We start from the raw sequence: 22,801 nt of genomic DNA, 5'->3' as shown, positions 1-22,801 counted from the left end.
CTCCACATGTCAGGGGGTTTAAGCCTTCCCCTGAGGTGCTGGGTGCAGCCCAGGCTGGGGAAGGGGTTGTGCCAATGCTCCTGCTGGCTCCAACCCCGCAGGGTCCCGGCAGGAGGGTCTTGCCCCCGTGCCCAGGCTCAGCCCCACGCTGCACTGGGGCAGGAAGGGATTCCCCCCTGGGGCTGTGTTGGGGTGACTGTCGTACGGCTCCGAGGTTGGACATGGGGTTTGTCTGGGCTGATCCTGCCCTAAGCAGGGGACTGGATGTGACCCCGCAGCTCGCTGCCAGCCCCCCGGCTCTGGGAGTCTGTGACTGTGAATGGGAGGGGGCCGCGGGGCAGGCGGGCTCGGGGAGGCATGGGAGGGGGTGGGCAGGTGCCGGACGGGGCTCACCCAGATGAGGAGCTGCGTGAAGACGACGTTGGCCATGGCGCAGGAGAGGTGCAGCGCCGTGCGCCCATCGCCATCCCCGTAGGTCTCGTTCACCTCCTCCTTGGTGCCGTGGGCCAGCAGCGTCACCACCAGGCGCAGGTCATCCTCCACCACCGCTCGCAGCAGCTGCTGCCCCAGCGGCACGTCCGACGGCGGCAGCGGGGCCACGAATAGCTTCTGCTCGTACTTAGCCCGGATCCAGCGCTCCTTCTCTTCCCTGCCATGCGGGCGGGATATGGTCAGGGGGGCCATGCGGGCCAGGGCCCGGGGTCCCATGGCCCCTCGTGTGCACACTCATATGTGCAGCCCCGTGCACACCCCGGCCCTCGTGTGCACACTGCCGTGCACGAATGAGCCGGCCCCGGTTGGCACGCGCACCCCATGGCACATGCCACCCTACCAGTGCCCGTGTTGGACATGGCCAGACGGCCTGGCACAGTTCTGTGCGGGCCGGCGGCAGGAACAGGGGGGCGGTGGCGGTGCCGCGGACCGCGGCGGGCGTTATCGCGGCTGCCGTCTCGCCGGCGCACACAAAGGCCGGGCGGCCGCGGGGTCCCGCCGGGGCCCGGATCGATGTGCGCCGCAGGCCCGCTATCTGCTCCCATTCTATCCATCTGCCTGGGGCGGGTGGCGATCAATACACGCTGCGGCGCATGCTCCCTGCCGCCGCCCCCTGACCTGCTCTTATCCGCTGATAAGGCCGCAGAATGGGCTCTTGTCGGGATGACTGACAGGCGGAGGGGACCAGCGAGGCCTGAATGGGATGCACCCCAGGGACCCGCCGCGCCGCGGCACCGCGGCCAAGCTGTCGCCGTTAACCCCTTCCACCCTGTAGCCGGCCGGCGCAGGCCCCGCAGCCAGGCCAGCTCCCCGGCATCAGCCTCTAGACCCCGGCGCCACATCTCACCTGCTGCTCTCAGGGCCGGGCTTGGGGTAGCCCTCGACGGCGCCCTCCCAGACGGCGTTGGCCAGGGCATTGCCGATGGCCGTCATGACGGCGAGCAGCTCGCCAGGCCAGTCGTCCAGGTCCAGGGAGCGGACGCGGGACAGGTGCGTGCCCAGGTTGCGGTGGATGCCGGAGCACTCGATGCACATGAGAGCGCCCAGGTTCAGGCTTGCCCAGTCAGGGTCTGGGGCGGTGATGGAGGGGGTCAGCGCAGAGCAGGGGCCCCATCCTCCCCATGTCCCTCCGTGCTGCGCTCCCCACCCTGGGCACCCACCTCCCCAGGAGCCGGGGACCCCACAGCGCGGGCCGTGGGGTTTCTGGGAGCACAGAGCCCCGGGGGTCCAGGGCAGGGCAGGGCAAGAGGGTCCCAGGCACGATCCCCCCCGGCCCCCCGCACGGGTGGACTCACTGGGTGCATCGCAGTCCACACAGAAGCTGTTGCCGCGGGCGGTGCGGACGGCCTGCAGGGCCAGCGCGTCGCTCTGGCTGCCCAGCCGAGCCTGCAGGGGAGGCAGCAGTGCCGGCGGCATCGGTCACGGCTGGCGGCTGCCCCGGCCCGTCGCCTCCCATCACCGTCCCGGCAGTGCTGCCTGCCAGGCAGCTGCCAGCGCCGCGCGCCGACGGGCACCTGACGGGCAGGCGGGCGGGCGGGGAGGGGGCGATGGGACAGGTGCTGGGGGTGGGGGCAGGGAGCAGGGGCTGGCTGGGGGGCAGGAGCTGGCTGGCGCGCTTGGCCCCGTACCTTGTTCTTGCTGCTCTCGCAGCCCTGCAGGCTGGCCAGGATCTGGCTCTCGATGGCCTGGACCCACAGCTCCCGCTCCTCCGCTGTCGAGGCTTCGAAGAGCCACGTCTGCCCCGTCAGCGACACGATGATGAACTCGAACGGCTCATCCGGCTCTGCAGGAGGAAGAGAAGGGACGGGTCATTGCAGGGTGCGTGGGCACTGCGCTGTGATGCACTGCATTGGGGTGGGATGGGGGGGTCACGGGAGGGACGGGGGCATTGCAGTACTGTTGCACTGTGGGCCATTGCATTATTTGCCAGGGCCAGGCTGGTCGTGATGCTCACTGCCTCCCTCGGCAGGGCAGGACCATCCGCCTCCCAGCTGCCCAAGCCGCGGCCCTGCGGGGCCAAGCCCTGGTTGCATGAAGGGGCAGCGCTCAGCCCTGCCATGCTGAGCCCCCAGGATGCTGGCAGCCCCCTCTCTCCATCCAGGCCAGCGTCTCCCTCTGCTCCGGGACCTCCACATGCCTCAGCAAGTGCCTGCCTGCATGGGCCCTAGAGGAGGCTGGGGTCCCTGCCCCGCTCCCCTGATCCAGGGCAAGGACGTGAGCCTAGGGATGGGAGAGCCTCGGGCTGGGCACAGCACAGCAGTGCTGGGGGGAGGGCACCGAAGGGACAATGGCACTGATAGAGGGACAGCGGTGCCTAAGTGACACACCCAAGGGCACACAGGCAGTCAGTGGCAGAGCAGAGCTGTGATGCTCCCCATCCCGGGCTCCGGCAGGAAGGGCCTGTCGTGGGCCAGGCACGGGGTGGCAGGAGGTGGCAAGTGTCCCCCCGGCCACCCCCTAGCCCGCACGGGCCCCCATGGGTGCAGCGCTCACCTTTTATCACCCAAGTTGGGGCGTTAGTGCCGCGAACGACTTAACTACGCAGGGCTTGAATGGAATGACTAATAAACGTTATGTCACAGCACACGCTTCAGCTCATAGCAAAATGATTTGTAATTACCTAATTAGCGTTATGCAAATAACACCCTCATCTCCATAATGTGCCTTCCCAGCTCTCTATTAAAAGCAGGGAGCCGACTGCGCAGCTCCGGAGCCGGCGGGGAGGCCGAGGGGCGGCCGGGGGGGGGCAGGGCAGGGCAGGGCAGGGCAGGGCAGGGCTCGGATCTGCTCGGCCCCGCAGCCGGGGGGGGTCCCTATGCCCCGACCTGCTGGCCAGGACCAGAGACGCTTTAATGGGCTGCAATCTCACCCCTGTCCCCGGCACCCACGTTGCTGCTGGCTCCGGCATCCCATGGAGGTGTGGACCCGGCTCAGTCCACAGCCCCGTGCCTCGCCTGGGGGCTGGGGCTACTGGTGGGGGGCTCCCGGAGCGTGGCAGCTGCAGGGGCTGAGGCCGAGCCCCTCTAGAGCCACCCGAAGCTGCCGGGGGCTGCAGGGCTGGGCGGAGGCTGGCCCCGTCCGCTGTGTCTGCACTGGCTTTGCCGTGCTCCAGCGAGGGCAGTCGGGCCAAGTAACCCTGGCTCAGCCCAGGGCATGGGTCCCAGACCGTGGCGATCACCACTGCGTGCCAGCAAAGCCTGGCTGTGACCCCTGCACCGCAGGCACCGTTGCTGGGGATGCACCATCCCTGTAGCCCCAGCATGGTCCCCAGGACGCAGTGTGGGGAGATCCTAGGCGGCCGGGGCTGGAGCTGGGACCCGCCTGGGCCGCGGGGCTGGCACGGTCCATGCAGCAGCCCGCGAATGCTGGTGGGCAGTGGAAGCGAGCGCACCAGCCGCTCTCCTGATGATGTTTTGATGATGTTTTAAAGACCGAGCGCTGTGAAGGGCAGCTGCGGAGCGCGGCGCGAGCCGGTGCTGCTAATGGGCATTAACCCCGTGCCCCCGCGCTGCCCGGCCTCCGACGGGGGCAGACTCTGCCGGGTGCCGGGCTGCGGCCATGATTAGCATGTGGCAGCTGGCGGCAGTGGCTGCAGCTGCAAAATTAGCACAAGAGTCTCCCACTGGCGGGGAGCATGCAGGGGCTCCCCACTGCCCGGGACCCAGGGTGGGGAGGGGCTCGAATCCCCAGCACTGCTCAGCGGGGCTGCACCAAGGTGGAGCAGGGCCCGGGCCTGGATGGCATCCCTGGGGCTCCCGGCTCAGCACAAGCATACACAGGGCGGTCGCACCCCCAGCCCGCAGCAGGGACCACTGTGCCACGCCGTGCACACTGCCCATGGCCACAGCCCCACAACCCTCCTCCTCCCACACCCACAGCCCGCCAGCCCTCTCCTGCTCCGCGCTGGCACCCTGGGACGAGGCACCCCGTGCAGGAGAGGGCATGGGCGGGGAGCCGAGCAGCCCCAGCCCCTCCGACCTGCCACCGAGCCAAAGGGCGTGCGGGGCAGCTGCACGGATGCCCTGGCCGGCAGGGCCTCGGGCTGGCGCCGGGAGCAGAGGGCAGGGCGTCCCCAGCCCGGGGTTACGGGGCATCGCCTTCCTTCTCCGAGGCTGGACAGGGGCCGGGGCCGGGGCCGGGGCCTTGCGAGCTGCCAGCGTTCGGCACGGTGACGAGGTGTTTGGGATATCAACAAATTAGCAGGCGTCGGGAAGCGGAGGATGCAGGCGCCATCCGTAAATGTCAGCTCGCTGCCTCCTCATTTTGCAGATCATTAAACCCAATATTCCTAACCTGTATTAGTGTGGCGGGGACGGGCCCCTCCCCACGGAGCCGCCGGGGAGCCGCGCCACCCTCCGCATTGTCATGGAGACTCCCGCCGCGCTCCACCCTGCCCAGTGCTGCCCGAGCGCCACGGTGCCCACGCACCTGCCGGCACGGCCCCGCGCCCAGCGCCTGCCTCCGGGGTCCCTTGAACAGGGGCACGGGTGCAGGGTCCCACTGGGATGTGCGTGTGTGCATGCACGAGGAAGGGCATGGGGCCCGTGTGCATGGCACGTGCCGAGGGGCACCCAGGAGGGGTGAGGAGGTGTTGCCTCAAAGGGCCCTGGGGCAAGAGGCATGTGCAAGAGGTGGGTCATGCTGTGGGCACCAGGCAGGCCAGGGGCACATGCTCTGGGGGTGCAAGGGTTGTGTGCACGTGCTGGTGCTGGGGGCAAATCCGCAGGGGAGGCTGGAGCCAGGGTGCAGCTCGGGAAGACCAAGCTGGGGGCAGGGACCTGGGCACAGGCTGCCGGGGCTGGGGTGCAGCGAGCGAGCGAGAGGCCCTGGCTGCAGCTCCAGGCGCGGGTGCCCCGAGCAGCGTGTTGGCAGCTGCCAGCCCCGGTGACGGGCTGAGAGCAGCTCAGCACGGCGCTCCCAGCCCCCGACGGCCCCGACACCGGCATTAATCACGGCCGTCGCCCGGTGCAGCTCTTCACTGGCCATCAATTTCCCAGGGGGTTTCAAACTCAAAAACAAAGACAAAAGCGCGTCGTTGGCCGCCCCGGCGAAGCCCATTACGGGGCTGTCAGCTTCTCGCCATGCACCCTGCATCACTCTTTAAGCACATGAGAAGTTCATTATCCCCGGAGCTGTGGCAGCCATGGGGGGGCTGGCCCAGGGAGCGTCGCAACGGTGCCTGCCTCTACCCACATGCAGCCTCGCCTTGCCACGCACCCTGCCCCGGCCGGGCGCCACACGGGTCCCCGAGGGGCGGCACGGGGCTTTCCCTGGACACCGCAGGGAGCAGAGCCAGGCCCGCCCTGGTCCCCCGTCACCCGCGGCTGCAGCCACCTGCCGGGCGACAGTCGGCGCTGGGTGCTGGGATGCTCCCCCGTAGCCTGCCGCCGCCGGGCTGACGCTCGCAGACAGCCCCTGGCCGCGCTCGGCGGTTTGGTGACGTTCCCTAGCAGCCCAACGCCGCCACGCTTGCCATAGTTTGTTGATGCTCCCTAGCAACCTGACACGGCGCTCTCCTTAACATGCGCCCATGTAAAAAAGCAACAGCTCGTTTGATTTATGATACTTCAGAACAACTAAGATTCAATTGCTCCGCACGTCCCTGGCTCTGATTACCTCCTAAATGAGATAAACTGATAGCAATTTATCCCCAGACCTCACCAACTTTCCCAGGATGCTAACCTGAGACGCTGGCACCCAGCACGCACGGCTGGCTGCCCCCTCCCGCGGGAGGGCCGGAGAGCGCGCGCGGGGAAGGGGCAGGGCGATGCACGGCTGGGGCGGGGGCAGCATCATCTTGGTCCCCGTGGGAGGGGGACGGCGGATGCCTGTGGGCAGAACAAGGCTCCTCTAGCTGCCCCCAGGGCGTGTGGGGTGCAGGCTGGTGCAGGGAGACTGTCCCCGGAGGTGCCTGGGAGCCCAGCTCGGTGCCGCGGGCCAGCCCTGGCTGTTGTGATGCCCGAGCAGACACATTCGCTTCTCCCTGGGGCGGCTGGGAACAGGTCCGGGTGATGCTATAGGCCCAGGCTCATCCCCAAATCCCTTGCGCACAGCCCTGCCGGGTGGGAAGGAAACTCCTGGAGAATCCCGGGAGACCCGTCACCTCCCGAGTGCTCGACTCGGGCACCCGAGCAGGGTCTGGGCAAAGGGAAGTGCGTTCAACCCCCAAACTGGGGTTTAAAGGAGAGCATTAAACCAGCAGCTCCGCTGCAGGGAGCCACTGGACACTGCAGGGCTGCGGGCATGGCAGCGATGCATGGACCCCTGCTCAGGCACCCACCGCCGGAGCGGGCAGGGAGCAGCCAGCGGTAGACGGCTGTTACCTCCGTGCTTACCAGCCGCTGCAGGGGCCACGACGCACACCTCACCATGGGCTTGTGAATAGGGGAACGCTGGGATCCGGAGAGTTGGGGTGCAACACCATCCTGCCCCCTTGGCCTGTCCCCATCCCTCCCGCCATCCCCTCTCCAGCTGCATGTGTTCAAACCAGCTAGGCTGCCTCCTCCTTCCTCGTCACGGCCCCTGGGCACTGGCAACAGGACCACCAAGCGCACCCCGCTACTCGCCATCCTGGGCCTGACGCTGCCCTGGCCGTGGCAACGGGAAGAAGGGATGGATGCAGCTGGTGCTCAGCGTCGGCCAGCTGGCCCATGCATGAATCGTAGCTCACTCTGGACTGGGCCTCGGTGGCTCGCGCAGAGCACGAGTGGGCTGGGCTCGCCGTGGACAGCGCAGGAGGTGGCACGTGGTACAAGGCAGGGGCAGAAGGGCCAACGTGGTGCCAGGTGCAACGGGGCTAGTGCTGCAGCAGCAGCTTCCTGCGCAGGCCTCCACTAAGGGACCACCGGAGAGACTGGGGCAGGCAGGGAAGCACTGCCTCCAGTCCACGTGCCAACTGCAGCCTTGCTCCAGGGCTGGGCACCGAAGAAGCCTCACCTTGCTGCAGACCCCAGCCCAGGGGGAGCCCCCACTCCAGGCACCGGCCGTGCTGGCATCATCTGCACTGCCCGGGGTGTCAAGGCCAGATTCGGAAACCTTCGTCTGCCACCCGCTGCACCTGCCCAGGCCGCCAATTCCCTGCAGCCTCAAGCCACGGGCCCCTCTGCTCCGAGCCACCTCCCCAGCACCGTGCAGAGACGACCTCTGCCCGCTCCTCCGGCTCCCCCTCAGATGCCCAGCACTGCTCTGCGAGCAATGATCTGCACTGACCCCGTGCCCATCGCAGAGACCGACGTCCCCTGCCAGCCCCGACGGCACCCCGGCCCGTCTGCGGGGCTTGCAGGCGACTATCGTGTGCTGCACCGCATTAAGATCTATTCAGCGGGACGGTGACCATCTTAACCCAGCAACTCTGACAGCTGCGTAAGCCACTTCTCTCCCCAGCCGCTCCGGACCGCCGGCAGACGTCACCAGCACAGATCTCACATCCTTGGGATTGCTGATAAAAGAACTGAATAGCCCCGGACCCCAAGCCAGCCCCAGGAGACGCTGCCTGCTGACCCCTCTCTGTTAACATCTGAGCCTGCTTTCACTGCATCTCACACGCGCCTTGCTAGTGCAAGGAGTGCGCGCTTCCTCCGCCGCGTCGCACGGCTCCGAGTACAACCAAGGAAAACCTCAAAGCGATCGTGGGCACAGCTGACCGAGAAACCGACGCTGAAGTGGGAAATGCTAATGAAAACCGGAGCTGTGGCCAGCGGCTGTACCCCGCACCAGAGACAGAATAATTACACTCGGCAAAAAAGCTTCTTGGTTAAAAGTAGATGTTTCACAGTTTCCTAGCAGTTAGGGGTCAGAAGGGACCTGAACAGATCATCTAGTCTGACCCCCCACCGCTGCTTGGAGCACACGCTGGGATCACACGACCCCAGACACGTGATCATCCAACTTCTTTTTGAATTTACCCAAGGTAGGAGCGAGGACCACTTCCCTAGGAAGTTGGTTCCAGATCCTAGCTACCCTGACAGTGAAATAGTGCCTCCTAATCTCTAACCTGAACCTATTCTCCAGCAGCTTCTGGCCATTGTTCCTTGTCACCCCAGGTGGTGCTGGGAGAAAAGGGCCCTTCCTATTTGCTGTTGATCTCCCCTAATGAGTTTGTAGGCAGCCACCAAATCCCCCGTCAGCCTCCTCTTGCTGAGGCTGAACAGGGTCAGGTCCCTCAGTCTCTCCTCATAGGGCCTGTCCTGCTGCCCTCTCACCAAGCGGGTGGCCGCCTCTGAGCCCTCCCAAGGCAGGCCACATCCTTCTCAAAGTGCAGAGCCCAGTACTGGACGCAGTACTCCAACTGTGACCTGACCAATGTCACGTACAGGGGAGGATCACCTCTCTGGACCGGCTTGAGATGCACCTTTGGATGCATGACAGGGTCTGGCTGGCCTTGCTGGCTGCGGTCTGGCATTGGTGGCTCATGTTCATCTTGGAGTCAATAATGACTCCGAGATCCCTTTTCACCTCTGTGCTCACAAGTAGGGAGCTCCCCAGCCTGTATGTGTGCTGTGGAGTCCTTCTCCCCAGTGCAGCACCCTGCACTTGTCTGCGTTGAACCCCATCCTATTACCATCCACCCACCTCTGTAGTCTAAGTCTAATTGCAGCCTCTCTCTCCCTTCGAGTGTGTCCACCTCTCCCCACATCTTGGTGTCATCAGCAAACTTGGACAGCGTGCTTTCCACCCCCTCGTCCAAGTTGCTGATGAAGATGTTAAACAGTGCGGGCCTGAGGACCGAGCCCTGGGGGACCTCACTGCTCACATCTCGCCAGGTTGAGTACAACCTGTCCACCACTACTCTCTGGGTGCGCCCCATCAGCCAATTTTTGACCCATCCAACTGTGTAGGCATCAATGCTGCAGTCACTTAATTTATTGATGAGGATGGGGTGAGAGACTGTCAAAGGCCTTCTTAAAGTCCAGAAAGACTACGTCCATGGTGACACCATCATCCAGGGATTTAGTTACCTGGTCATAAAAGGCCATCAGGTTGGACAAGCAGCACCTGCCTTTGATGAACCCATGCTGATTTCTCTGGGCATGATCTTCCCTGCCGGCCCCCCACAGATGTGCTCCTTGATGATTATTTCAAGGATTTTCCCCAAGACCAATGTGGCTTATGGGCCTATAGTTTCCCAGGTCCTCCTTCCTCCCTTTCTTATAGATGTGGACCACATTAGCTAGTTTCCAATCTCCGGGCACCTGGCCCGTGGACCACGATCGCTCGTACAGCCGGGCCAAGGGCACAGCAATGTGAAGGCAGCAGTCAGACATGAAAGCTGTACACAAAGCCTGGCAGGGAGGGGAGGGCCAGGGCAACAGATCTAAGTCAGAAGGAAAGCACGGAGGTGACTGATAAAGGAAGCTAAAGAAGCACTGCTAGATCACTGGCCAGTGGGGCTAAATACAGTTATGGGGACTGCAGGATGCAGACAAGGGGGTCAGACATTAAAGCCTCCAAACTGACGGCTTGGAGAAGGCGGATGCAGATTGCCCGCTCTCCCCGACTCAGGATATGGGAGCTCTGCATGGACCGAGGAGAGCAACGTGCCACTTGCGCAGGGTTTCCACACATAGGAGCTGCTGGGAGAGGTGGCCGTCCAGGCCTCGACCTTTGCAGGCGGGACGCAGGATGGGCCACAAACGTCCCAAGTGACTGCGCCGGTGACGGCAATTCTGGGACGGACGCTAAACCGTGTCACGCTCGGGGCGCAGAGATCAGCTTCGCTACTGGAAACTGGGACGCAAGTGGCAGCCTGTCCTGCCTCGGCTCTCACGAGCTCTCACACTGTCGTGAAGCAGGCAGGGCTCTGTGCAAGTTGTTGGGCAAGAGAAGAGGAAAACTGGCTCCCTGAAACAGCCGGACTTTCTGCAGGGAAACCCAGCCTGCGGAGGCCGCGTGGCGTGGACGAGCAGAGGTGCAAATCCACAGGTGATGGGAACAAGGATCTTATGGGATGCGTTTGGCAGCTGCCTCCCCAGGGTGCCAATGTCAGGGGCTCGACCAGCTGATCCCCGAGGTCACGCTCGGCCCCAGGGCTCCACGACCTGGGACTGAGACAGGCAGAGCAGCTGCAGCCGCGCCGGGGGAGCGGAGAGCGTGGCATGCCAGGGAGCAGGGCGGTGGGTTCAGGGGGCCGCCCGCCCAGCTGCACGACAGCCCCTTCCTACCTTCCGCGGCTGCGCTGGGGCCGTCGGGCCGGGTCGTCCCCGTGCTCTTTTTTCTGCGGTGTTTCTTCCTGTTCGCATGCGGGGACGGAGGTGGCTCCAGCTTCGGGCTGGCAGCGTTGGAAATGTTCGGGCTGGAGCTGAGAGAATCTGCCGTGCCGTTAGCTGGAGAAAGAGGGAGAGAAGGCAGTGGAGGGAGATGCTTGACACCTGGCCCTGCTCAGAGCCCCCCGCCCCATCACCGGCACCCAGACCCCTGCCCCGCTCAGAGCCCCCCGCCCCATCACCCGCACCCAGACCCCTGCCCCGCTCAGAGCCCCCCACCCCATCACCCGCACCCAGACCCCTGCCCCGCTCAGAGCCCCCCGCCCCATCACCCTGAACCACTCAGAGGCTCCCACCCCCATCACCCCGGCCCAGACCTCCGTCCCATTCAGGGCTCCCAGCCCCAACACCCAGGCCCACCTCAGGCCCATCGCCTCGGCCCAGACCCCCATCCTGCTCAGAGCCCCCGGCCCCACCACACAGGGATGCCCCCGGCTTTGGGACGCCAGAGCCCCTGCCCCACTGAGAGCGGCCGGGCCCCATGGCAGAATCAGCCCTTGACGCCCATCCCCGTCTCCCCAGACGCTGCACCCACAGCCATGGGGATGTCCCGGGACCCCCGCCCTCCTCAGGACCCGGCTCTGGGGTGCTGTGGGAGGCACTGCTGCTGGGGGGGCTGTGGCCCTCCGCCGGCCACGGTGCCCCGCTACCCCGGATGCACGCGGCCGCCTCCTGCTCCGGGAGGGGCCAGGGTTGCCGCACAGGCGCCCGCGCAGGATGGTCTCCATAGGCTCCCAGTACGGTGCTGAAGAAGCCGCATCCCCAGCAGCAACGCACCAAATTTATCCTCAATCACACTGTTCCTTACAATTAATAGCAGAATTAGAAACAATCAGGGAGCTGCCTAATTACTGTCAATTAGAGCGCGCTAATCAAGCTCCGATCACACACACACACGCTGCCGCTGCACTCACCATTAAATGTCAAATTTCATTAGAGACCAGCAACAAAATCAAAAGCCTGACATTCAATTTCAGCAGCGCACACGGCGCAGGCTTCCAATCAGCATAAAAATGCAGACTCCGGGGAAGGCAGCGCGGGGCGCGAGTCGCTCCACTGTTAACCCTCTCCGAAAGGCGCCCCCGCCTCGCCTGCCCTGGCTGCCCGCACGGGCTGGGCCATGCCCCTGCCCCTGCCCCAGGTCCCGAACCTGATTTCCACGTGCCACAGCGGCTGGAAGCTGGAGGCAGGCAGAAGGAGGGACCCAGGAGTCCTGTTAGCAAGAGACAGCATCCGGGCAGCATCCGGGGGGGCTGGATCCTGCTGGTGGCTCTGCCCGGGACCCCACACTGCTCCGTGTCCCCTCTTTCACACCCCACCCCACGCAGGCCGCGCTCCCTGGGGCTCGGGCTGTGGCTCCTGACCTGTGTGCAGGGCCCTTGGCAAGGTGGAAGGGGTGGTGGGCCACGTCCTGATGGGAAAGAGGCCTGGGGAGCACGCCTGTGCTGCTGGGACACCTTGCCCCGTTCCCACGGGGAAAGGGCAGGGGCTGGGTAAGACCTTCCCTGTCTCTGGCCCTGCCACGGAGGCAGATGCTGGCTGCACGCTCCTGCTACCACCGCCGGGGCAAATCATTTGCCCGGCTGAGAGTCACGGGTACGGACAGCACAGGGTGGCAGGACGGCTCGGCTCGGCAGCTCCTCGCTGGATCCGAACTCACCGGCTGTCCTTGCTGCCGTAGCCGGCTCAGACAGTGCCAGGATGCCGAGCCAGAGCCCCTGGCACAGCGTAGACCGGCATAAGGGAGTGGGGACACAGCCCTATACTGCACGTCACTCGCACCCAGTGCAAAAACTGCCTTGGAAAACATCACAGGTAAAAGCCACACCGGGGTAAGCATGTGTCTGCATTATCCTGGGGTAACTGCCTCTGCCAGGGGTTTTTACTGACAGCGGGATGCCCCTTGCGACCTGGCCAGTGCTGGGGGCTGCCCTCCCCTGCTCCCCCAGGACGCAGCCTCCTGGGAAAGATGCTGCACGAGCATCACGGGTGCAGGGAGCGCTAGCATCGTCTGTTTGGCATCTCGGGATAAAGTACAAACCAGGGCACAACAGCTGTATGTCCAAGCCCACTCACACCAAGCGGAGCAGCTGTCCGGGTGTGCAAGCTTGCCCCGAGCTGCTCGTGGCTGTGAACTGCTTGGCCCCTTGGCTGTCCTGCCGCTCTGAGCCGGGAGGCTCCAGGGACTCGCTGCTCTGCATTTATGCAGCCCCAGCACCTGCTCCTGCACCTACAGACCTGGGGCAGGGGCCTCCGAGCCACCTCGGCCGTGCTCTGGCCCCCCTTGCCAGGGGTCATGCTCCGACCCAGCACTGCATTGGGCCTGGGGGCCAGCATCCCGGGTGTCAGGTTCCCTCCCCACCTCGTCTCCCCTTGCTCACAGCGGCCCTGGTCGTGGGGCAACTCTGCAGAAGATTAGCCCCTTCCCTGCTGGCGTCCCTGTGAATGCACCCAGCGTGGGCAGAGCCAGAGGTGCCGGCAGGGAGGGGGTTCATAGACAGAGGGTCCAGCCCTTGCCTGGGCGTCTCTCATTCTGGTGCAAGGAGCTGGGGCCAGGAGCTGAGAGCCCCCCACGGCGCTCCTGGGGCTGGCGCCCGCCTGCCCACCCCGGGGACCTTGCTGAGAGCAGCCAGGCAAGCGGTGCCTGCGGCGCCCGCAGCGCGCTCCACCCGCCGTGGCACGGGACAGCAGCAGCCACACGTGCCCCCTTTGCATCCAGCCCTGGGTGACGGCACGTGGAGCAGGAGCTGCCAACCCACAGCACTTCCCTGTCCTGTGTGTCATGGCCACGACTGGGGACATGGTCCTGGACGCCAGTGCCATGCGCAGCCACTGCCACTGAGCCCCCGGCCCGATGGGAGCATGGACAGCACTAGGCTGAGCAGCGCTGGGGCCTGGGAGACCCCAGACCCACATTCAGAGGCCATGGCATGGGCAGGGGATGCAGCATCTCAAGCACTCTTGCACTGTGCGAGTGCAGCCCCCAGCCCACGTGAGCTCACAAGACCTCCCTGCCCTGTGCGAGCGCACCATCAGAGGAGCGGGGCTGAAGGGACCGGCAGAGGTCATCTTGTGCGACCCACAGTGTCGCACGCCCCGTGCGAGCGCGCACACCTCGCTGCTGCAGCCGGCACGGGGAAACGTGCCGTTGGGGCTGGGAGCTGCCTCGGGGTCCCCCGTGCCGGCAGGGTGGGACCGAACGGGGCAGGGCTTGAGCCAGGACCCACTGGGGCAGGGGTGCGATGCCAGCCCTGCTCTCGTCCCTGCGCTGGCTCCTCCAGAACCGGAGCCGGAGCCAGAGCCGGCCCCGTCGGGCTCCGTGTCCGATGAGAGGGGGTGGGCGGGGGCGCCGGCACATCACCGCTCGCCGGCTGGCTCGGAGCTGCGCCCTTGCGCTCGCTGCCGCTGCCGGCGCTGCCCCATCAGCAGTAACAGTCTGATTAATTCGCTTCCAGCAGGGAGCTGATGGGGCCGATGATGGAGGCGCTGCACCAGGCGCGCCGAAATTGATAGTTTTTCACAGTTACAAATGAGGAGCCTCCTCAGCTGCAAATGGCGCCGGCACAGTCGGACTCCGGTAATGATCATAAAGAGGCTCTCTTTAAACTGCGAAAGCCCCTGGGACCGCGCGGGGGGGCGGCTGCCGCGCTAATGAGAACGACAAGGGGGCGAGCAGGCATGGAAATGGCTCCTCCACTCTTGATGTGCATTTAACTGCTTTTTTAGTGCGGCGGCGGCAGAGCCCGGCACGCCGGAGTGATGAATGCAGCACAAAAGCATTTATTTTCCAATTCGGCAAAGTGGCTACGTTGGGAAATGTATGAATTATTTTAATTCACTCAACTGTCCTGAAACAGCAGAGACGGGGCGCGTGCAAGGCAGGAGGAGGGGGCCGGCACCGCCCCAGCCTGTGCGCCAGGCGCATGTCAGTCGTGCTCGGCCGCTGTCCCGCCACCCGCCCTGCGTGCCCCGCGGCGGGGTAGGTCCTGCCGGGAAGTCTCTCTGCCCCCTCTCTAGCGTGGGAACCCCCAGGGCCGGACTCTGCATTGCTCCTTGCTGGTGCCAGCAGTGAACCGGGGCCGCACACGCTACTTACGGGGGTTCGGGCAGGCGCCGGGGCCAGCCACGGCCTCGCTCCACTGGTCAGCGCTGGAGACGGAGTAGGAGCGCTGGTGCATGCCATCCGGCTTGGAGCTGAAGCCCACCAGGTTGATGCCACTGATGGAGCGCTCCGAGTGCAGGGAGGTACTGCTGGTCGAGTGCGGGGCACCTGCGGGAGAGGGACACGCTCAGCCGGCACCAGAGCCACCGCTGCAGCCCCCCACCTGCCCACCTTTGACTCGTCCTGCTGTCACCTGGCTGAGGAGGCCCAGCCACCGGCCACACACAGCGTCCCCGAGAACAGGGCCTGCCCCAGCACCCCTGCCAGGTGCCCAGCATGCTCACACATGCCCCCCAGCACCTGCCACTGGGCACCCGGACACACGTACAGCCCCCAGCACCCACTGCTGGGCACCTGGATATGCACGCAGTCCCCGGCACCCGGACACACACACAGGTCCCAGCACTGCCCACGCGGCACGTGACACACACAACCCCAGCACTGCTCCTGTGGGCAACCGGACACAAAAACAACCCCCTGTACCGCCCAGCCGCACACCTGGACACGCACACAACCCCCAACCCCGCCCAGGTGGGCACCTGGACACATGTCCAGCCCCCAACCAGGCACCCAGACACACACAACCCCAGCACTGCTCAGCCGGGCACCCCGCCCCGCTCCCCTGGCAGGGCACCCCCAGTCCACCCGCCAGGCCCCTGCACGCTGGTGCCCCTGCTTGCGAGCGGCTGCAGCTGGGGGCCACGTGCTGCGGGAGGCGGAGGGGGGCTGGCACAGCTCCTGGGAGCAACCTGCCAACTGGGCTGCATTCAGGGACCGAGGCCCGGGGCAGGGGCCAGGCTCTCCTCTTTCAGCACAGCGCGAGATCGGTGGGCACAAGAGCCCGAGAGGTGCTCTGAGCAGGAGGTGTGAGCATGCATGCATGCATGGCCCTCCAGGCCAGAGACCCCGTACCTCCCCCAGGCCAGGGCGGGAGGGCAGGAAGCCTGGGGCACCGGGCACCATCCTTGTTCTCCAGCTGAAGCTGCTTTTCATTTTTCTCAAACCCTGCCGGCCCCACAGGGCCCCCCGCACCGCGACCGGTGTCCTGCACTGCCCATGCAATGCGCACACCTCTGGCCCCGGCTGCAACAGAGGCTGCAGCTGCATGCCCGGGGCCGGGAGCAACGACAGGCTCCCCCTGCCCTGGGCTCTGGGACGCGGGCGTCAGCGGAGGAAGGGCCTGGGCAGCGCGGCCCGCGACCCTCATCGCACGGAGCCGCCAGACTCCCCACCCCACCGATCGGCTGTCCCAGGCTGCCTCTCCTGTGACCTCTGGGCCTGACCTCCGCCAGGACCCCGGGCCAGCACTTCCCCCCCGGGACCCACCGACCGGCGCGTGTGCAGGGAGCCCGGCTCCCCCTCCCTCCCTCCCTCCCTCCCTCCCTGCGTTCAGCGCCACAGAAACACGTGTAAAACCATGACACTGACTTTGCCTCTAATTAGCCCTTAATTTACAAGACACACTCGGAAGGGTAATTAGCTAGCGCTCTGCTCCTGACTGCCGCATCCATCTCCACTCGCCTCCGTACGGGAGGGAAGCCGGCTGCCGCCCGAGCAGGGGGCTGCTCTCCTGGGACGGGGAGAGGCAGGGTGCTGGTGGTGCTCAGCACCCCGAGCATCCATCTGCCCACCCACCCATCCGCCCCACGGCGCTGCACGGGTCGCCTGCGGACAGGGCTCTGCGCCCCGGGAGTCGGGCTCCCGCAGGGCTGCAACCTGAGATGAGCCCCCACCCAGAGCAAGGCGCAGGGCAGACGAGTCACCGCCCCCCCAAAGACCCCAGTGGGGGCCCAGGGGCTCCCACGACCCAGGGGGGCTGCTGCGTCCTCAGCCCACGCCCCAGGTCCCAGCTGGGCAGAACCAGCGCCTGCATCGGCAAAGGGGGGTCACGTGCTCCGCATTGGGGTCCCCGCGCCCCACAGCCGGCCCTGCTCCTTCCAGGCAACACAAGTAGGGAGCCACGGGGAGCTGGGGGCTGCAGCCCGGGATGGAGCTGGGCTCGGGAAGGGGAGGCTGGGGCTGCTCTTCGGTCCCGGCCTGGGAGCGATCAACTGGCCCCTGGGCCGTGAGGGGACGGGGGCTGCTACCCATGCTGCATGCCTGCCTTGCCCTGGACACACTGGCCCCGAACCACCCCTCCCGCAGACGGGCTGGGGGATGCGGCTGGAGGCTTCCGGGAAGGGCAAGGGGTTTCTCAAGGACCTGGGTCACCGCCTGCTTGGCCCCAGCCGCGAGCCCGCTGCCCCAGGGCCGGCAGGGAGGCACCGTCCGGCTGCAAGAGGACCAGACTGCGGCCGGTGGAGCGGGCGAGATGAGACCCAGGTGCGAGGCCAGGAAAGCAGCGCGGCTGCACCATGCCGGGAACGGGACGACAGGGGAAGGCCGGACTGGAGAACATGTGTGCGCCCCACCGTGCTGCCGCTGCGGGAAAGGTGCTGGGGGAGACGCGGGTCAGGCCATCGGGGACTCTGCCTGCAGATCCAGCCTCCCGGCAGGTGGACGGCTGCTCTCGTCCTCTGGGAACTCCCCACGGGGCTCGACGCGGTCCCCCGGGACGACCGTCTCCAACCTGGCAGAGGTGGCTGGGGTCCGAGGCCTCGCATCTGTCTGGAAAGGGTGTGAGCCGCATGCCAGGCACAGGGGAAACACCCCCCACAGCTCAGCCCCTTCTTGCGGGGGCTCGGGGCCCGCCAGCCCTGCTCAGTGGGGTGACGCAGGCAGGGGACAGGATCGGGGTGACATTAGAGACATCCCTGTCCGTGCAATACTGGATGCTGACTCCAGATGGAAGTCTATCAGCAATGAGATGCAGAGTAACTCTGATAGAGATGGAAAAGCGTGTTGGTGCAAACACACCTCCTTGCTCGACTCGAGTTCGACTAGTGAGGGGGTCCGTTTCCAAGCCATTGCTTAGGGCAGCTGCTGTCATGCCGCCGCGAAGAAGTCTGATGATGGTAACAGATTTTGGCGGGCATCCAGATCTCATCAGGATCTTCCATAAGGCGCCTCTGTTGATTGAAGCAAAGGCCTTCGTCAGGTCAATGAAGGCCATGTAAAGATCTCGGCGTTGCCGGTGGCAGCTGTCTAGCAATAAAGATCATATCTATTGTCCCTCCGAGCGGTCCGAAACCACCCCGGGACTCGGGCAGACTCTCCTCAGCAAAGAAGTGAGTCTATTGAGGAGAACGGGGGCAAGGACCTTCCCAGCTACGGACAGGCGTGCAATGCCATGATAACCGCTGCGATCCGGTCCACCTCCTTTCTCGAATACAGTAACAGCTCTGGCACAGCTCGAGTGGCTGGGGGTCTGCTCGTGGATTTGGATTTGAATAGGACGGTTTGGATGGGGGTGATGCTGCCTCAGGCAGGGTCCGGACTAGATGCGATCTCTGGAGGTCCCGTCCAGCCCCACGGCTCTAGGACTCTACGACTCTGTTCCCAGATTTGCACAAGGATGATGTGTAGTTGCCAAGAGCTTTTTTCCACCTCGTGTACAAATTGCAGCAGGCGATCCATCAGGACCACGTGCCTTGCTGTTCTTCACCTGCTCAGTGGCTTTCAAGGCCTCTGGAGACGCTGGTGGACAGCAAGGTAGTCCCTAATGGGGTGGTGTGGAAGGGCTTCAAATCTTGGTTCAGGAGCTCGTGCAAGTGCTGCTTCCACCATGCGTTGATGGTGGAGTCGCCTTTAAAGTGCTGTCCCACCCTGGGATGTCAGCGAGGAGGCTCCTGGTGTGCTTGGCCTGCAGGCAGCTCTGGCCATGCTACAGAAACTACATCCTGTGGCTGCTAGCAAACTTTTGGATCTCTTTTGCTTTGTCCCCCCACCGCATGTTCGTTTGCTCTCGAGTTTTTCTCCGGTCTCAGCTTTAATGCTTCTTTGCTTTAATGAAGCAGCTGTCCTGCTTCTGTTGGGAGCCGACACCGTTCTGCCGAGCTTCAAAGGTTCCCCTTTTTCTGTCAACGAGAGCTTGAGTTTCTGTATCGTTCCCCTCAAACCAGTCCTGACGTTTCTTTGGGCAGACGCCTGGAGATTCTTCGCATGCCTTGTGGATGACTCGTTTGCGGCTCTCCCTGTGATCAGGGCCTCCTCCGGCACAGAGAAGCTCATCCGTGGGACTCGAACTCGCTGTAGGGCTGGGACGAGCTCCTCCAGGAGCCTAGAAGCAACACAAGACCCTCCCCACAGCTCTCCCTGCAACAGCAAGGTGCGTTTCTGGGACCTGCCCTATCTAACACGTAGCAGCAGGCTCCTGCGCACGTGTGCGTGTGTGCAAATACTAGAAAAAGGCACATTAAAGCTGTGCTAAACTCAGACACTCCATAGCACATCACCCTCCTTCCCCAGGGCTGAGGACGAGAGCACGCACGCACACAACAGATGTTCATTGCACCCTCACGACACCACTAGACGATGCCCTGGTGAGCAGCAGCTACAACGGCCTGGAACATGAGACCTGTTGCATGGGGCCGCAGGTGCTGGAGACAGCCTTCCCCCTCCTCCCCATGCAGAGGGGGACGAGTCTGAGCCATGACGCCTTGGCTCCAGCGGTCTAAGGTCACAGCCCCTTACCCAGAGAGCAAGACTGAGCTCCCCACAGTCCATGGCTTTAGGGTTAGAGACTTGCACCAAGCAATCAGCAACACAGGCCGTTCCAACCCCTGGTTAGGCTGAATGCTACTGCACTGAGTCCAGCATCTGCAGCCGCCTGCACAACACGGGCTGGGCGCGCGGGACGCGGCCAAGCCAATGATCTGGATTCCCAGGGGCTGCTCCCAGATGGCATAAAGCTAAATCTCCCCTCCAGGCAGCTTCCTCGGCAGGAAACTCCTCCGGCCCTTCAAGCCCAAGCAGCACTTGGGGGAGCACGTTCCTGGGAACGGTACCTCCAGACTGATCAAGCTGCTCAGGGGTCCATGACAGAGATGCTGCAGCTCCAGGCACAGTCCCAGGTCTGCGGTGCCTGCGACCCATCCTCGCTGCTGCTGCGTGCAGCGCTTTACATGCGGCTGCCGGAAATGCACACAGGACTGGAAGGGGCTTCGGGGTGTGTAGAGCCCGGTCCCCGACTTACGGGGAGGTCAGAGTCGCTCTGCATCAGTGACCTGCCTGCGTGTCCCTGTGCTAGCTCATGCCGGGCTAGATCCTACGTGTCCTTCTGCATCGCTGATAAGAGAGATGCTAAAGAGAGCAAGACCCAGAAGCAATCTTGGGGGGGGGACCATCTAGAAACCACCCAGGTCATGAGGATTCCCTGTTTGAAAGCATACCGTGAGGCCCATCACTTACCCAGCTCTCAGTCCATTTAACATGGGCCACGCTGACCCTGTGCCATCCTTGTTTCCAAAGCAAATTGTTGTATACGGACACGTCGGATGCCTGACAGAAGTCAAAGCTTATTTTATGCTCATAGCTTTATCAAAAAGAGCCCTCAGGAACATACCAAGGGTGACAGGATCCATGTCCCATAAACCGACGTTCCCTTGGCATCAGTTATTTTCCCTCTCTAACTCTTGATTAGTCAAGTCCTGTAGCAGCCGTTCCATTATTTTGACTGGGACCGAAGTCAGGCCGAGAGCAGTTATTACCTGGATTGTCTCATTGACCCGCTTTAAATACTGGCACAACATTAACTTCTTCAAGTCCTCTGGAACGCTGCCCGTATTGTAAGATTCAATGGAAGTACCATTAACAAGGGAGAGAGCTCCTTGGCCAGCTCTTCTAAAACTCTTGGATGCAAGTTATGCAGAGCTGGTGATTAACACCTGCCCAACTGTGGCAGCTGCTGCTTAACATCATTTCTAGTTACTTTTGGGATGGAAAGTGTTTTGCTGTTGCCCTATCATAGGAGCCCATCGCTTTGATGTTCCTAAATAGAGAAGAGAAATACCTGCCGAGTGACTCGGCACCGCTGTTTTATTGTTGCTATCAAGTCAGGGACCGCTGCCATCTCCGCAATTCCTTTTGTTTGATACACTTGAAAAACACCTTGCCGCCCTGTCCTTAACATCTGCCCCAAGCTTCTCCTCGTGCCCTTTTGATAACTTCCTACGGTAGAAAACAGATGTCTGCTAATTACTAATCAGCTTCTCCATTGTTCTTTTTTTTTTAATAACTACCCAACATTATCTCGACGCCCGACTGCATGTCTAAGTCGAGAGGCCTTCTGTCCTGGCTGCGGTTTCTAAAACATGGGGTGAAATAGTCCCAAAGAGGATCATTCCTGCTTTCTTGGTTCAGTTTTTTTCTTCCGGCTGATCTGGCTCATCATTGCTTCCAGGGTCCTGTTAACGTACCAAATACACAGGGCTGGTTCGGTCTCTATCCTCCGTGCCCACAAACACGACCGCACTGAGATCGCCCGCCCCCGAGCTCCCGCGGGGTGTTAGCTCTGCGCTCCCCTGCCACCCTCGCTGCAGAGCGGAGAGCACGGGGTCCTGCGCCTCCGTCGGCGCTGAGCTCCAGCGTCGGGTCTACAGGCTTTGTGCGAAGCGGAGGGAAGGTCTGGGTGGGCAGCGCGAGCCTCCCAGACCCCTCTCACACAGTACAGAAGGGACAGATGCTGGGACATGATCGGGGGGATTGGGGCGAGCCCACGGTGGCAGCGAGTAACCCCGCACTCGCTGCTGCTGGTTTTATGCTCCCCTCTGCAGCACCTGACACCGGCCACCCCTGAACCACGTGGACCTTGTGCCCGAGCCCGGCGATGGTAGTGCCCGGGCCAGCAGGCGAGCGGAGGGACCGTCGCTGGGGCCGACGGGCTGGGAGGCAGGGACGCTGGCTCCCGAGCCAGAGGTACTGGGGTGGCTGCAGAAGTCCCATGTCCCCGGAGGCACCTTGCACGCCCGCCCTCCCGCACTTCCACGCCAAGCCCCGCTCCCCCCCCCTTCTCTCTCTTCCTCCCCCCACCCCCGCACTTCCTCTGTGGCCTTTCCCCCTGCACAGCCCTGCCGCGCGCAGCTCCTTTACTGCTCTAACAAGTAATAAGCGTAGCAAGTCCCAGTAATTATCTCTAATTAGGGTTAGTGATTATACTGTTGGATTGGAGAAAATCAATCTCTGGTTTCCCATCAGGGAGGGCGGCGAGAGCTGAGCGGGGGCAGAGGCAGCAGCTCCCTCCCTCCCTCCCGCGTGCTGGCTCCTCCTGGCGAGCTGCCCCCTGCCCTGGCTGCTGGCAGCCCCCGGCGTGGGGGCGAGCGCAGTGGATGGACAGACGGACAGGGACCGCAGGGAGGCCCTGCCCAGGGCCAGGGCGCCCACGGGGGCACGGCCACCACAGCACCGATGCATGCAGAGATGCACGAAAGCGGCGACGAAGGCGCATCCCTCGCAGCCCTGTGCGCTCGTGCCCAGGGGAGCGGGTCCTTCCAGCTGCCGGGGCCGGGTGCCAAGCAGTCAGGCTCATGCTGCGACACGCTGGTCCTTGTTTCGGGGGCTCTGGCTCGCCTGGAACAGCCCGTGCCGGAGGGCTCGGTGCACGATAGCCCAGGGGTCCCCGGGGCTGGTGGCGGCTCCAGGCACTTTGTGCCCAAGCCCCCTCCCCGTGGGCTGCTGACAGCCGGGGCTGCCAACGCTGTTTGCCACTGGAAAATAAATGAACATGCAACGGAGGGGGCCTGTGCATGTGTCGGAGCAGAGTGACACCTCGGAAAGCTATTTCACAGAGCCGTGCAGCTGGAAAGAGCAGCAGCTCCCCCCGCTCCGGGGGGCGGGGGGACGTGCACACGCACACGCACCTGAGTGTCGGTGCGATCAGCGCAGCATGGGGGGCACGGGCTCACACGCAGGCCGATAGGCTCACACGTGGGCCAGGCAGGGTCTCCAGGGCCTGGGCCAAGGGGGCACCACGACCTCCCTGGGAGTCTCCACGCAAATCGCAGGAGGC

At 64.0% G+C, this 22,801-nt stretch overlaps 1 protein-coding gene across 6 annotated transcripts in view; it reads right to left on the bottom strand.

Moving 5' to 3' along the window:
* AGAP3 (ArfGAP with GTPase domain, ankyrin repeat and PH domain 3) overlaps window positions 1-22,801 on the bottom strand; it is a 108,895-nt gene that overhangs the window by 1,296 nt on the left and 84,798 nt on the right. For 4 of the 6 annotated variants that reach the window (XM_059729302.1, XM_059729300.1, XM_059729299.1 and 1 more), the window contains 6 exons: window positions 14,851-15,024; window positions 10,653-10,814; window positions 2,121-2,275; window positions 1,788-1,878; window positions 1,340-1,562; window positions 394-649 (listed from right to left, as the gene is read on the bottom strand). In XM_059729302.1, the coding sequence (XP_059585285.1) occupies window positions 394-649; window positions 1,340-1,562; window positions 1,788-1,878; window positions 2,121-2,275; window positions 10,653-10,814; window positions 14,851-15,024 (1,061 nt within the window). The remainder of the gene's footprint in view (window positions 1-393; window positions 650-1,339; window positions 1,563-1,787; window positions 1,879-2,120; window positions 2,276-10,652; window positions 10,815-14,850; window positions 15,025-22,801) is intronic. The other 2 variants (XM_059729303.1, XM_059729301.1) reach the window with 1 other exon arrangement.

Source organism: Alligator mississippiensis, chromosome 5, assembly GCF_030867095.1.
Source record: "Alligator mississippiensis isolate rAllMis1 chromosome 5, rAllMis1, whole genome shotgun sequence".
NCBI lineage: Eukaryota > Metazoa > Chordata > Crocodylia > Alligatoridae > Alligator > Alligator mississippiensis.
Note: the sequence above shows the minus strand (reverse complement) of the source record. Positions and strands in the feature narration are given on the sequence as shown.